Source organism: Polypterus senegalus, chromosome 6, assembly GCF_016835505.1.
Source record: "Polypterus senegalus isolate Bchr_013 chromosome 6, ASM1683550v1, whole genome shotgun sequence".
Taxonomy (NCBI): domain Eukaryota; kingdom Metazoa; phylum Chordata; class Cladistia; order Polypteriformes; family Polypteridae; genus Polypterus; species Polypterus senegalus.
Window position 1 is genome coordinate 18355573 of NC_053159.1, and position 13728 is coordinate 18369300.

Genomic DNA, 13728 nt, shown 5'->3' on the forward strand with positions numbered 1-13728 from the left:
AATGCATACAGAATTTAAATTTCAGTACTTTTGAGTTACATCAGATACTGCATTGGGTATCGTAAGTGTTAGAAATTATTTTACAACCCTAGTTCCTATCCTGCTATACTCACTCCAATAAAATATTTCAAAAGAAAAAAAAAACATGGTGGTCTGAGAAGTAGCAATCTGCTCTAATCAACAACAAACTGGATTTTGTTTCCATAAAGAGGAAAACGGTTTAGAAATCTCTAGTATGGCAAAATGAAAGCACAGAAAAGGTATTAAAGTGAACATCGTTCATTAACAGCAAGAATTAGCTTCCAGTGAAGCAGTCTGTGAACTCTTAGTTAGCTGGTCAGCTTTTGGCTCAACTTTTATCTCACTGCTTGCCTGCTATTTAAAGGATTGAAAATCTGCAGCCACTGTGGCCCTCAACGTTTGACACCCGTTTAAGCAATGAGTTGCAAAATCCAGGTTTGCGGTAGAAATAAAGTGCAATTAAAGATGCTATGAACAACTTCTCTGTGCAAAACGTTATGAAATAGTGGAATAAATTACTGGCTTAAGCAATACAGCTAAGCATTTTCCAAACCAGCTTTACCTTGAGCACTGTCATGGGGGAAGCTGAAGCCTATCACAGCAAGCCTTGGGCACAAGGCAGGAATAATCCCTGCACAGGGTGAATACAGCTCAAGAATCATAGATTAAATGGCTGTTTCTCTCTTGTGTGATGTTCCCTATGTTGTGTAAGTGGACTGAGACATCAATAGTTCACCCTTTCATTGCTAGGTTTGAGTGTAGTAGCACTGAGTGGTCCGGTTATCCAACTAGTTCAGGTGTATACTATAATGCGATTTACATCTGGAAAGGTCACATTTTTTCATGAGAGTAACCAAAACCCAAGTCATTACTGAAAGTGCATTTATATAAAAAAAAAAAAGTACACATGAAGCACAAGAAAAAGCAGAGGCAGAATACAAACCTTTATTTAAGACTTGGCTTCCATCCCACTCCCCAACACCATTAAATGAATGAACATTAAACCATAAGAAACCAGTTTAACAAAAATTAAAACCTGCAACTGTGCAGGCCCAACACAGCCAAACTGTAGAGAAGTCATTCACACTGCCTGCACAAAGGGCGGCTTAAAGGTCTGAAAGACTTAACAGTAAGTGATGCGAGATCTCCAGTTCATGAGCATACCTAGAATTCACAAAAGGGAATACATGGCCAAGATAAATTGAAGGGGCCATACGACACCAATGTTCAGTGTTACAAGTTTTAATGGGAAGCTCTGGTATTGTTTAATGAAAAGGAACAAATTACACTGCAGCTAAGTGCCACTTGGCCCAAAGCTGTTGGATTTTCTATATTCCTCAATTTACACAAACTTGCAACAAAGCAAAACCATATGAATGCAACAAATTCAAAAAAGTACCAAAAAAAAAAAGCAAGCACATGAAATGACCTGAGCCAAGCCAAAAGAAAACCCTCCAAACATGTACAAGGCACCAAACAATTCAGGCACAGCAAAAAGAAAACCAGTTACTGCAAGTGAGCACCTCATCTGTGGGTGCAATGGAGTAGAGATGGCCAGTTGCTAGCCATGCTATAGCTTACTTTAAGCTTACAAAGACCTGCTTAGAAATTTCTGGTAATGCCTCAAGTATTTTGAACCTACAATTACATTACAGAATTGAGTTTTTTTTGTAGACAGTTTGTCCACCTTTTAAAGAGCAAATTTGCTCATACCCGTACACATGACTTTGTACCACTTGACTGAAGATCCAGACTTTGAATATGGCCTAGTCTCAACAAGCTAGGAAAGTGATGAGTTGCTCCCAGATTTGAGAAGGGTGGTGTATTCTCCCCACTGAATAACTTGCAGGTCTTTTTTTCAGAACCTGCTTCTTAACAAAGTATTTATTTAGAAGAAAACATCAAGAAGCTGAACAATTTTGCCTTAGAAGCAAACCTGGGGCACCTAAAATGTTTTTCTTTTGAACTTTTATTTAATAAAAATCCCCTCCCCTCATCCCTCCCCCCCCCCAAAAAGAAACATTTTAAGTGAAAGTTCCATAAAGTTCCAGATGTCCAGTTGTCTCCCAGTTGCACCAAGGCAGAACTGGGAGCCAGTGCATTTTGGAAGGTAATCAACTGCCTCCTGGTGATCACAAATCATATCACAGTATTCGAGGGTTGTACTCCGGCAGCTTTTTCAGCTTCTCCTTGTCTTGCTCATTTTCATCCCTGGCAATAACGAGTGTATGCGAATATCCCATTGCAACCTGAAGCATTACATCATTAAAGTTAATTTTCAAGTCATGAGGAAATATCCGACAATCATTACACATTTCAGAAAATTCATTACTGTGGACAAAAAATTAACAACTTGGAAACAACCAAACAATTAAAAAAATGTCATACTATTCTCATTACTAAAAAATGACTAAGAATCCTAGTACCTTTTATCTTTATTAGGTGTTAACTATCGCCACAGTACAGGGTGTCACCAGGGAGAAACTTTCTTGTGTGATCCTTCAGATTATCCCATAAACCAACTTCAGTCCTGGGGTTCCACTATGACTACAGTTTCTCATTCCAAGTAAATGGCTCAGTCTTACTTCTAAATGATCACATTGTTTAGTCTTTTCTCTTATTTTACATTCAGAAATATGTGCAGGTATATTTACAGTACATGTAAACAAAATTCATAAATGTGCATTTTTGCCACAGCTTTAAATGTTAATTTTTTTTTTTAATAAAAATTCACCTTTTCGTGTAGAGTTTACTTGCCTAATTAAATCTGATTACTGATAATTAGTGATGAGTAGGACAGGGGCAACTGACACTGAATACTAAACAGAAGCAGCTACTTCAGTATAAACAAACTTATGGACCAACTAATAAAAAAAATGCAGTCTTTCTATTTCTAATTCGTTCTTTGCTGCTTTGAGTGTCAATGGCTGATTGTCGTATTCGTAACAGCCATGAATCCGCATGATATAAGTGTGCAAATAGAGGGCCAACCAATCATATGAAGAAATGTGGAGACAGTGCTTGTAAGTAACAAGGCTCTCACTCGAGTAACAATTAGATTACTTTGCAAAAACTCACAATTGCATGCACCTGATGAAACTTTAATACAACTAAGACTTGGCACACGATTATAGAATCACTTGATATGCAGTTAACATGCCATGACCAGCTGTACCGTCACACACAGAGTGATTTTTTTTGGTATCAGACTGCTATAACCACCACTTCCAGACATGCAACGATGCAGTCCATTGTGGGTTGAATGTTAGGCTATGCTTTAGTTTTCAGTCAAGGTCTATTCTACTGCAGAAATGTATGTAGGAATTTCTGAAAGCTCACAAAATAAGTTTCTCTCTGGATTTCTGGCAGGACCACAGGCTGGGCCACTCAGAGGTTGCTTCTGGACCACTTGTAAATAGGCCGGCTATAGGGCTTACAGAGACACAGGTCCATAATTGAAAAAGGCTTCAATCTTCCCAAATATGTCAACTTGGAAGCAGCAAGTGTTTTGATTTAAGTAAACAAGCCTTCCACATTTAGGAGGCACAGTTGTGATAACAAATTTTTTTTTTTTTTTTAATCACAGATTCTTGGAGCTAATTTTCTTGAAGTAAAAATACATTCCTGATCACTTGTCTGCTTACAGCCTCAGTCATGAGTGGAGTTATAACAAAACAAGCGTCCCTAAGCACTAAGTTATACTGTGCTTACCAAGTTATATTCTGCTTACAATCCTATTTTTACTTTAGTAATTCTCTTTCTGTAGCAGTTATTTTCTGCCGTGGCTTATAGACGGAGAGATGGTACACGTGTTGGTTTGCCCTGCAATGGACTGGCAACATGTCCAAGAATTGTTCCTGATTTGCACCCAATGATTGCTGGCAAAGGCACCAGCTGCCCCAATACCCAGGCCTGTATAAGCCGTTTAGGAAACTGGATGATTATTGTGTCTACAACAGAAAAACACAAATGAACAGATTAATCTTCTTGCTAGCATTTGACCAGCACTGACATAGGGTCCTGCTTTTCAGCACATTGCCAAACCATTGGCGGCACGCTGTTCTATTTGAGTAATGGATGGAAGATACTGAATGTGTGTATAATTGACACAGATCAATACTCAGTTTTGGCTTGAAACATTGACACTAAGTTTTTTTTACTCATCTATGAACTTGTGTATTGTGTACCCTTAAGTCCTACTATAAGGGGGCCACAGGACTGAACATGACCACTTATATTATGAATTAGCACAAAAATTAATGTAACACTGTAGTTGCGGCTCGGCTTTAACATTGTGTCTGCACTGCTCATCACTAATTGTTAGTATTTTGGATACAATTTAAGGAGCAAACTATACAGAAAAGAGGTGGATTGAAATAAAAATGGAAAATATTTAACGGTTTATGACAAAGAAAACACATTTATGAATTTCTTCTAAATGTGACTCTAACAGAGCACTTTTCTGAATGCAGAATAAGAAAAGAAAAAAGGCCAGCCAAACAATGAGATGAGACAGAACAGTGACCCACTGGTTTGTGAAACAGTTTGGAATAAACACCTGTAGCCACAGTGGTACTCCAGGACTGAATTTGCAAACCCCTGCCATTAAAGGAAAAAACTAGACCAGTATGTTATATGTAGGCAAGGAAGCACATACCATGGCATTCAGAGGCTGTTAGGTTGGTGTTTAGGAATGGCCTCAAGCATCTTTGAAATTTCAAAAGCTTATGACTTGTCTTTTTAGAAAAAATTCCACATACTTAAGGCTATATAATTGTGTAAAGAGAAAAAAAAAAAACCCTCACCTGTTCTGAATATATGCCATCCAACGTCTTTACTTCCTGAGCCGAGGTGGATGACTTGGGTTTATTGTCTCCATAACCCTGGAAATAAATGTCACATCTAATATATGTATATGTTCAGGTCTAATGATTTAGTACAACTGTGCAAGTTTCAATCTGAAAGAAGCCAAGATAAAAAAATCCACTTGATCTTTATATAATTCTGCAATTATGTTATGTGTGCATGTTTGGCAACATATTTAAGTAATTTAAAAAAAAATCTTAAGATATATACTCTTCCAAAAGCACCAGAAACTCTGAAGGACCTACTAACTCCTTGTCTTTAAGACAGGAAAGCAACTGAATCAAGCACATAATTCAGATACAATTTTGCTTTTAAAACAAGAAGCTACGTTTTAGTTACACATAGAGTAGCTTATTAAAAATAGGTTGTGTGTAAATATAACAAACACTCATCAAAACTGCATCCAGTACAGGATAGAAAAATGAAAACATTTACTCTCAGATTAGTAATGAACATTTATGCTATGTTATAATGGTGACTGCAAGTGCCAAAAAGTGTATAGGCATATTGTAAAATTGAACTCTGATGACCGTAAGGCATATTGTTCTCTACACTGATACTCCATACTGAATTCAAACCAAAAAAAATACAGAGGTGTTTTACCAATTCTCCAAATGTGGGTGAGGGTCCCCAGCTGATTGTGCTTTCATCTGCAGCAATGATGATACTGCTTTTTCTACAAGATAAAGATAACGCAGACTGTTTAAATATTACAATAAAAATAGATGCTCAAGTAAATCACTATTTTTTGTTTTTTAATTAGATGCAAAAATGTGAACACATTTCTTACCCACAGGCGAGACTCCGAATCTTCCAACCACACAAATCTTGCACAACTTTTGGATACATTGTGGACTCCCGAGAAGTGTTAGTCACACCCCAGAAAAACAAACCACCTACAGTAATCATATCAATTAGTTGGATGAACAAAACTGAGGCCCCAAAAGCAATATATATCAGTAAAGGTAAAGGAGCTTTACCATAAATACAAAAACATCCCTTGCTTTTATATTCAAAACCATTTCTCCTTACCTGTTTCACTCACAGCAAAAGAACACTGATAGCCAGTGTAGATTTGTGTTGCACCACGACCAGGAAAGTCAAAGAGTTTGACAAGGCGTGGTACCATCTCATCCTTCTGCTCAGCATGGCCCAAGCGACCATAGCCACCAAAACCCCAGGAGAACACTCTCTTCTGGGAGTCTAGCACTAGCTGAGGGGAGAAAATCATCAGGTTACTGCTAAGAAGATAAGTTAGGATTCTCAAAATTGTAAATTGAATTGACAGTTGCAAAAGGCAACTTTGCCCCTTTATAAAATATTAAGGGGGTAATACAGTTAATTTCACAACAGGCTAACTTCACATAACAAATCAGTTAATTCCATCACATTTAACATTCATTTACACAAGGAAATTAAGTTGTATTTGCTTAATACTAGTTCTGTGTTCTCTCAACTGATCAAATAAAAGTATCAATATACCTGTTAAAATTACTTATGAAGCTGTCAAATCTACAGTATTTATTACTGACCATAGTACATAAGCACCCAGGCATGCTTTATCTGTATTGCATTTTAAAGTGCAAGAACAAAGGATTTCTTACTAAAATATTGGGGACAAGCAACAGTAGCTAAGTAACCACTGGGCGTCATGCTGGCAATGAATTGCAGAGGCAATGGTACTGCTACACTGCTGGATTCTTTCTGGGTGGCACAGACAGAGAGAGAGAGAACAGTATGTGCCATTTGTGTATCTTTTAAATAAAAACATTTATTATGACCAATCACTTTGCAATGCTTTACTATTTAACATTAGAGGTTTACATTTATCAGAAAGAAATGCAATCTTTTGACTCTCTCTCATGGCTGAATTAAGCAAGAACATGTATCCCATATTAACATTTTACAAGGTATGTTGGACTATGGTAGCTAATTATGGCAGATTTTAAAACATTACACATCAAATATAAAACTATAAGAACACAAAGGCAACTCTTGCCTATAACCAAAATCTGTAATCCATTTTTCTATAAGAGACACAGAGCAGCACTAGAAAAAAATGGAATAGGAAATTAAAACTATTAATTAAAACATAGCAGTTATTATATTTCCAAGAACAAAACTTAAAAGAAGTGGTGAGGCGGCCTTCTGCTGCTATGCACCTAAAATCTGGAATAGCCTGCCAATAGGAATTCGCCAGGCTGATACAGTAGAGCACTTTAAAACACTGCTGAAAACACATTACTTTAACATGGCCTTTTTATAACTTCATTTTAATCTTAATTTAACTTAATCCTGATACTCTATATGTTCAATCTCCTCAAAATAACTATTCATGGTGGCTCTAAAATCGGTACTGACCCCTACTCTCTTTTCTGTTTCTTTTTCCGGTTTCTTTGTGGTGGTGGCCTGCGCCACCACCACCTACTCAAAGTTTCATGATGCTCCAACAATGATGGACGGATTAAGGGCAGAAGTGTACGTGACCATCATCATCATCATCAAGCCCTTCCGTGAGAATCCTAAATCCAAAGAGGACTGTTTCATTTATGTTAGGTAGAATGCCCAGAGGGGACTGGGCGGTCTCATGGTCTGGAATCCCTACAGATTTTATTTTTTCTCCAGCCGTCTGTTTTTATGTTTTTTCTGTCCCCCCTGGCCATTGAACCTTACTCTTATTCAATGTTAATTAATGTTGATTTATTTTGTTTTATAATTGTGTCTTTCATTTTTCTATTCTTTAATATGTAAAAGCACTTTGAGCTACTGTTTGTATGAAAATGTGCTATATAAATAAATGTTGTTGTTGTTGTATCAGAAAAGATTGAGGGGTACAGTTTCACAGATTGTCAGTCCATGCAGTGCACCTAATATTAGCTTAAACACCACACTACACACTCTCTTACCGTATGATTGACACCACAGGCTACATCACGAACAACAACATTGGGTACAGGTAGAATCTGGCCATCCTTGGTCTTCTCAATGAAAATGGCCACCCTTCGTGGAATGAGCTCACAGTCAAACTCAATGCGCTGTGCCCTGGCAATGAACTTCCCATCAGAGTTGTGCCCTATGGAGTTAAATTAATCATATTTTGAAACAATCCTTATTCTACAGACTATTCCATACTGCACCAAAAGACAACTACTGCAAGGTTTATATGACTGGCAATGAAACGGACTTACCTAACTGACCATACTCTGGACACCCAAATGAGTAAAGGTTGCCTTTGCAGTCCACCACCATACTGAACTCTGCTCCACATGCTACCTTCACTATTGGTTGCCCATTGTACTGAATCTAAAAGAGATAAAGGATGGCAAGTATTGGAAAAGGGTAAAAGGAAATTTCAATAAAACCAATGGAGAAAATATGTACCCTCTTTAAATTTCATGCATTTATATATCAGGATATAAATGACTACCTCCCTGACCAAGTGCTAAAAAGAGACTAATAGTTATTTTTGTCAGTAAACAAGTGAACATGCAGAAGCCATATATGAAAGTTAAAGTGCACTCCATGATTCAGTAGCTTGCAGAACCCCCGTAGAAGAAAAAACAAACATTTTTTGTATAAGTTTCAGTCTATTGCATTATATTTGAAGAATTTAAGTACACTCCTTATAACACTGCCTCATGGTTACTGATACATAACAGCATTTATCTATTTCCTGCTTGTCACTCTGGCAAAGTGATTTTTTTGCCGAAGATGTTTTTGGGCACTGTAAACAAATCCAGTTTAGTTTTGTCCATCCAGAAGACATTGTTCTACGAGTCTTGTGGTTTATTCAGACGCAACTTTGTTAACCTAAGTCATGCTGCTAAGTTTATTTCGGAGAATTTTTTTTCTCTGACTACACTTACATGAAAACCTTACTTCTTTGGTGATTTTAGAATGGAAGAACTATGAACTGTAATATTTAAAGGGTAAACAAAAATCACAGATTTCTAAATTTGGCTTCTAAGTTCTCTGTCATTTTACACTATACCAGACCTTCACATAGTATCGTTCTAAAGCACACTTCTGGCAAGATATTTAAGTTATTTGTCTTCTTATCAAGACTTGTTTTAAAGATAATGAAATAACTTCTCCAAAAAAGCTGAGCATTGCCCTTGAGTACCTAACATGAAAATGCATTACCACAGAAGTTATAGCATTTCTTTACCATCAGCCTAACAAATGAACTTAAAATACAGAGGCACTAAGAGTGTACTTCCTTTTACAAGAATGGCATCTGCATGATGGATGACTTAATTGGGGCTGGTGGAGGATTCACAAAATATTATTAGGTAATTATAGAATTTGATATGGACAACAGGATTACCATTAATGTCCTGATCTGTAATACCATATAATTCAAAGAGAGTGTACATACTTTGCGTGTCTTAGAAGCAAAATTCAAACCTGTGACAGCTAAACGGATTCAGAGTTTAATTAAAATGAATTGCTGCAAATTTGCACTTACTTTCAAGTCTTAATGCAACATCAAGTATCACACTTTACAGGCTGTACGTTTTTGATCTGGTTTCTAGTACAGCTCCCAGGTGAGCAATTGATACATTTAAACAGAAGGTCGAGGACTAAAAAAAAATTCTGCTCAGGTTTTTGTGGTTGGGTTGTTGTCTAGTTGCTCTTAAGTACTGGTATCACAGAATTTCCTCCACTGCAGAGACATGTTGCACGTTGCCCACTATGACTGTCACGCCTCCTTTATCAGATGGTATAATAATAATACTGATGTTATTTTGTAGTGATCTTAAAGCCTTGTTCTTTCTTTGAGCTACATGCAGTTGGATTGCTTGTATGTGACTGGCTGGTCGGTGCACATCTTATTTCCTGTGCGTTATCTGCTGGAATTTTTTCAGTTTAAATAATGTGTTCCAGGGTGTGTAGGAAGTTCACATGGAAGGTGTCTTTATAATTGAAATTCAAACCTCTGTCAAGAACATTTTGTTCCATGGTAGAAAGCTGTATTTTGGAGAAGCTGAATATCCGGACTGCAGTTCATTAATAGGAATATTCCATTAAATGTGTTCCATTTTTTGTTGTTGAGTGTATTCTGCTTAGACTTAAGGCTTTTGGAGGTTGTGTCCTGGATGCATTTGGTCTATTCCTCTGTATCTGTCTGTCAACATGTTGCAAGAAACCTGGATCGTTGCCTTGTTTCTGAATTGTACGTGGTTAGTTTGTGGCGTTTTGCTAATGAGTTTATATAGAACGCGTCTTGTGAATTGTTGAATGATAAATGCCATCTTCGGGGTGTTCGTTGATAGTTTAAACTGCATACACTTTGGAGTTACTTCACGTCTGATGCAGCTATGAAGGAAAAAGTTTTTCATAACTGAGCGCCTCTTGGATAGCCAAAGACTCACATTGTCTAATAAACTGAAGGGTTTCTTGCCTGAAAGGCCATATGAACAGAGGTGAAGGTCTGTGATACAGTTTGCATATTTGTAGTTAGAAATCCATTAAAAGCAGAAAATGAGTCACATATCTTAAAATAGCTTTTTATTCCGAAGCTTGGCAAACCACCAGGTGTCATCATCAAAGGAAAAATGATTAGACATGCAGGAATCAAGGGCAATATATAGCAAATGTGGGAGGGCTTGTGAATTAATAAGGTGAGGTTCGGGGGCGTTGGTCATAAAAAATTATTTGAATGTTCTTTTTAAGCCTGCATATCCTAGGTTCATGTCCAAGAGTCTGCTAATGGCATTTTTGTTTGATAGCCACAATTCAACCAGCTCTCTGGCACTTTTAGTATTAGCCCTGAATCTTACTTGCACCGTTAAACATGAGTCCAGTTGAATTGATAGTGGCATTTATCAGAGATTGCGAGTCATTCCTTCTGACAGAATTGCGATGTTCTTGTATACATGTTGCGAGTGTTTTAGACGTTTGTCTCAAGTATACAACTGGACATGCACGGCATGGTATACTATATACTACGCTTTATGTTTCTGCTGCAGATTTAAGGCCTTTAGCATTAAAAGGACTGTCCACAGAGTGTTTGTCTGGTTTATGCGCCATTTTCATGCCTGATCGGTAGAGGATGCCCGCTGTATTTTCAGATGCAATGCAGTGATAAGTAAGGCTGTGCCAAGAAGAATGGCAGATCAGGTTGAAGTCAACTGTTTGCAGAGTCCTGGGGCGTCTCCTATGTAGGCATTGTTTGATAAAGGTCCTGGGGCAGCCATTCAATGTGAACAGTAAATGTTTTTCCTTTTTCATTTCCTTTGTATTACAGCGAGTGTAAATCCTTCTGAACAATGTCTTAACACAACATGAGGGGCGATTACTAGTATGTTATCTATATATCTCTAATATATCTATATCTATCTCTATCTCTATCTATATCTCTATATCTATCTATATCTCTATATCTATCTATCTCTATATCTATCTATCTATATATATACAGTATATATATATCTATCTATATCTATCTATATCTATCTATATATAGTTGAAATAGTTTTTACTGTCAAATAATGCAAAGAGTACGCGACACGTGTTTCGCCATAATTCTGGGCTCATCAGGCGTACACACTCACTGCACTCCCTCTCGGGAATTGAACCTCGAACTACCCACACAATTAGATTGTGATTCAGACTACGAATGCATTGAATGTAATTACCCTGATCTACAGACTGTCAAATAAACGAACCACACGCCATGGTGCAACGTGAGAGGCTTCGCCACTGACGCCTGAGGTTCAATTGCCGAGAGGGAGTGCAGCGAGTGTGTACGCCTGAAGAGCCCAGAATTAGGGCGAAACACGTGTCGCGTACTCTTTGCATTATTTGACAGTAAAAACTATTTCAACCATTCTATGAACTGCTTCTCGCAACTGAAAGAGGGCACCGTGGCGGACGTTAGCCGACTTGCTGACCAACCACAAGCGTTACCTGGTAGGTAACCACCCACACAATCAGATTGTGATTCAGACTACGAATGCATTGAATATAAATAAATAGTATATATATTATATATATACAGTAATCCCTCGCTATATTGCGCTTTGACTTTCGCGGTTTCGCTCTATCGCGGATTTTATATGACAGCATAACTAAATATATAACGCAGATTTTTCGCTGCTTCGCGGGTTCTGCGGACAATGTGTCTTTTTACTTCCTGTACATGCTTCCTCAGTTGGTTTGCCCAGTTGATTTCATACAAGGGACACTATTGGCGGATGACTGAGAAGCATAACCAATCAGAGCACGCAGTTAAGTTCCTGCTTGCTGAATGCAATGTTAACCAGGAAGTCTCGTCTCGCTCATTCAGCATCAACGTGTTTCGCTGTGTAAAGAGTTGTGCTCTTTTGTGTTTATCTTTGTGCATTGTCAAGCCCTTCATTATGGCTCCAAAACGATCTGCTACTGCTTCAGGGGCCGTGTCTGCAAACGGAAGATGTTAACGATTGCCGAAAAGGTAAACATTTTGGATTTGTTGAAGGCTACAATTCTTTTTATTTAAAAAGTAGGAAAGGAATATAAGATCTACAGCCGCAGTGTCCTTTTAAAACAAGTGCAAAACAAGTTGTAAGTGGATGTAATAAGGCAGTAGTCTGGATGGAATCTCCTTTAGGGATTTGGATTGAAGACTGCCAGAAGAAGAAGAACAACGGCAGTGCTACACAATCGCCTGAAGTGGCTCCTTTAAGGGCTGTAACGCTCTCCTTTGTTGTGTAGTAAAATTAAACTCATTATCATCGGACAAGTCATCATGTCATTGTTGGTGAGTAACCATAATTAATTTTCTACTTACAGTACTTAGTACATGTACGTACGTTTAGTGTCACTGTACACACACATTTACTGTATACTATTTTTGTTGCATTGTACGTATTTATTGCTGGTGGCCTGTCTATCGTAATGGCTGTAACATGTGATATCGGAGACACTCAATATCTTTAAAATAATATTTAGGTTTTACTGTATATAAACAGTGTATTTATATACATAATTTCAATGAATCTTACCTAATATCTAAGAGAATACAAAGGGATTATGCTGTATAACTGTGCGGGGAATATTTATAAACAGTGTGGGAGAGTTTATAAGGGCTTAAAATATATAAAAATAACCATAGAAACATATGGTTTCTACTTCGCGGATTTTCACCTATCGCGGGGGGGGTCTGGAACGCAACCCCCGCGATCGAGGAGGGATTACTGTGTATTTTATATATATATATATATATATATATATATATATATATATATATATATATATATATATATATATATATATATATATATATATATATATATATATATATATATACACACACATACATATATACACATACATATATAAACCAGACCAAGGCCCCCTCCTCCAAGATTAAATATACTTACCTGAGCAGGGGCAGAAACTGCATCCGTCTGGTTTCCATGTCCAAGTTGACCAAGCTTGTTCTCCCCAAAGGAAAATACAGACCCATTTTCTTAAGTCACAAAAAAGATAATGAATGGAAAATAGTTTATAAATAGCAAAAAGTGTGAAAACATGCTATTAAATTTACAAATAAATTAAATGCACTTTAATATTTCATTTTTTGTAATGACAGGCTAAAAGCACTAACAGGTTGTAACATGTCTTACAGTAGAACCTCTGGTCACAAACATTTTCCGATCACGTATAAATCGGGTCACGATCAAAAAGTTTGCTAAAAACTTTTGCATCTGTTCACGACCATATGCTCTGATTATGAACAAAAACACTGGCGGCCAGTTTCCCTTCCGGTTCGTATGCGCCAATGATTTCCACACGTGTTCAGTCTCTCCCTGTACATCGTTCTCAGTCAGACATGCGTGCATTCGCTGTGAACTC

The 13728-nt window shown here is 37.4% G+C and overlaps 1 protein-coding gene across 2 annotated transcripts in view; it reads right to left on the minus strand.

Annotated features, from left to right (window-relative positions):
- Positions 1-945: 945 nt before the first annotated feature.
- rcc2 (regulator of chromosome condensation 2) overlaps positions 946-13728 on the minus strand; it is a 34450-nt gene continuing 21667 nt past the window's right edge. For both annotated transcript variants that reach the window (XM_039755456.1, XM_039755455.1), the window contains exons 6-13: positions 13254-13342; positions 8076-8190; positions 7794-7960; positions 5920-6100; positions 5678-5783; positions 5491-5563; positions 4827-4904; positions 946-2270 (exon numbers count right to left, since the gene is read on the minus strand). In XM_039755456.1, the coding sequence (XP_039611390.1) occupies positions 2166-2270; positions 4827-4904; positions 5491-5563; positions 5678-5783; positions 5920-6100; positions 7794-7960; positions 8076-8190; positions 13254-13342 (914 nt within the window). In that variant the 3' untranslated portion in view covers positions 946-2165. The remainder of the gene's footprint in view (positions 2271-4826; positions 4905-5490; positions 5564-5677; positions 5784-5919; positions 6101-7793; positions 7961-8075; positions 8191-13253; positions 13343-13728) is intronic.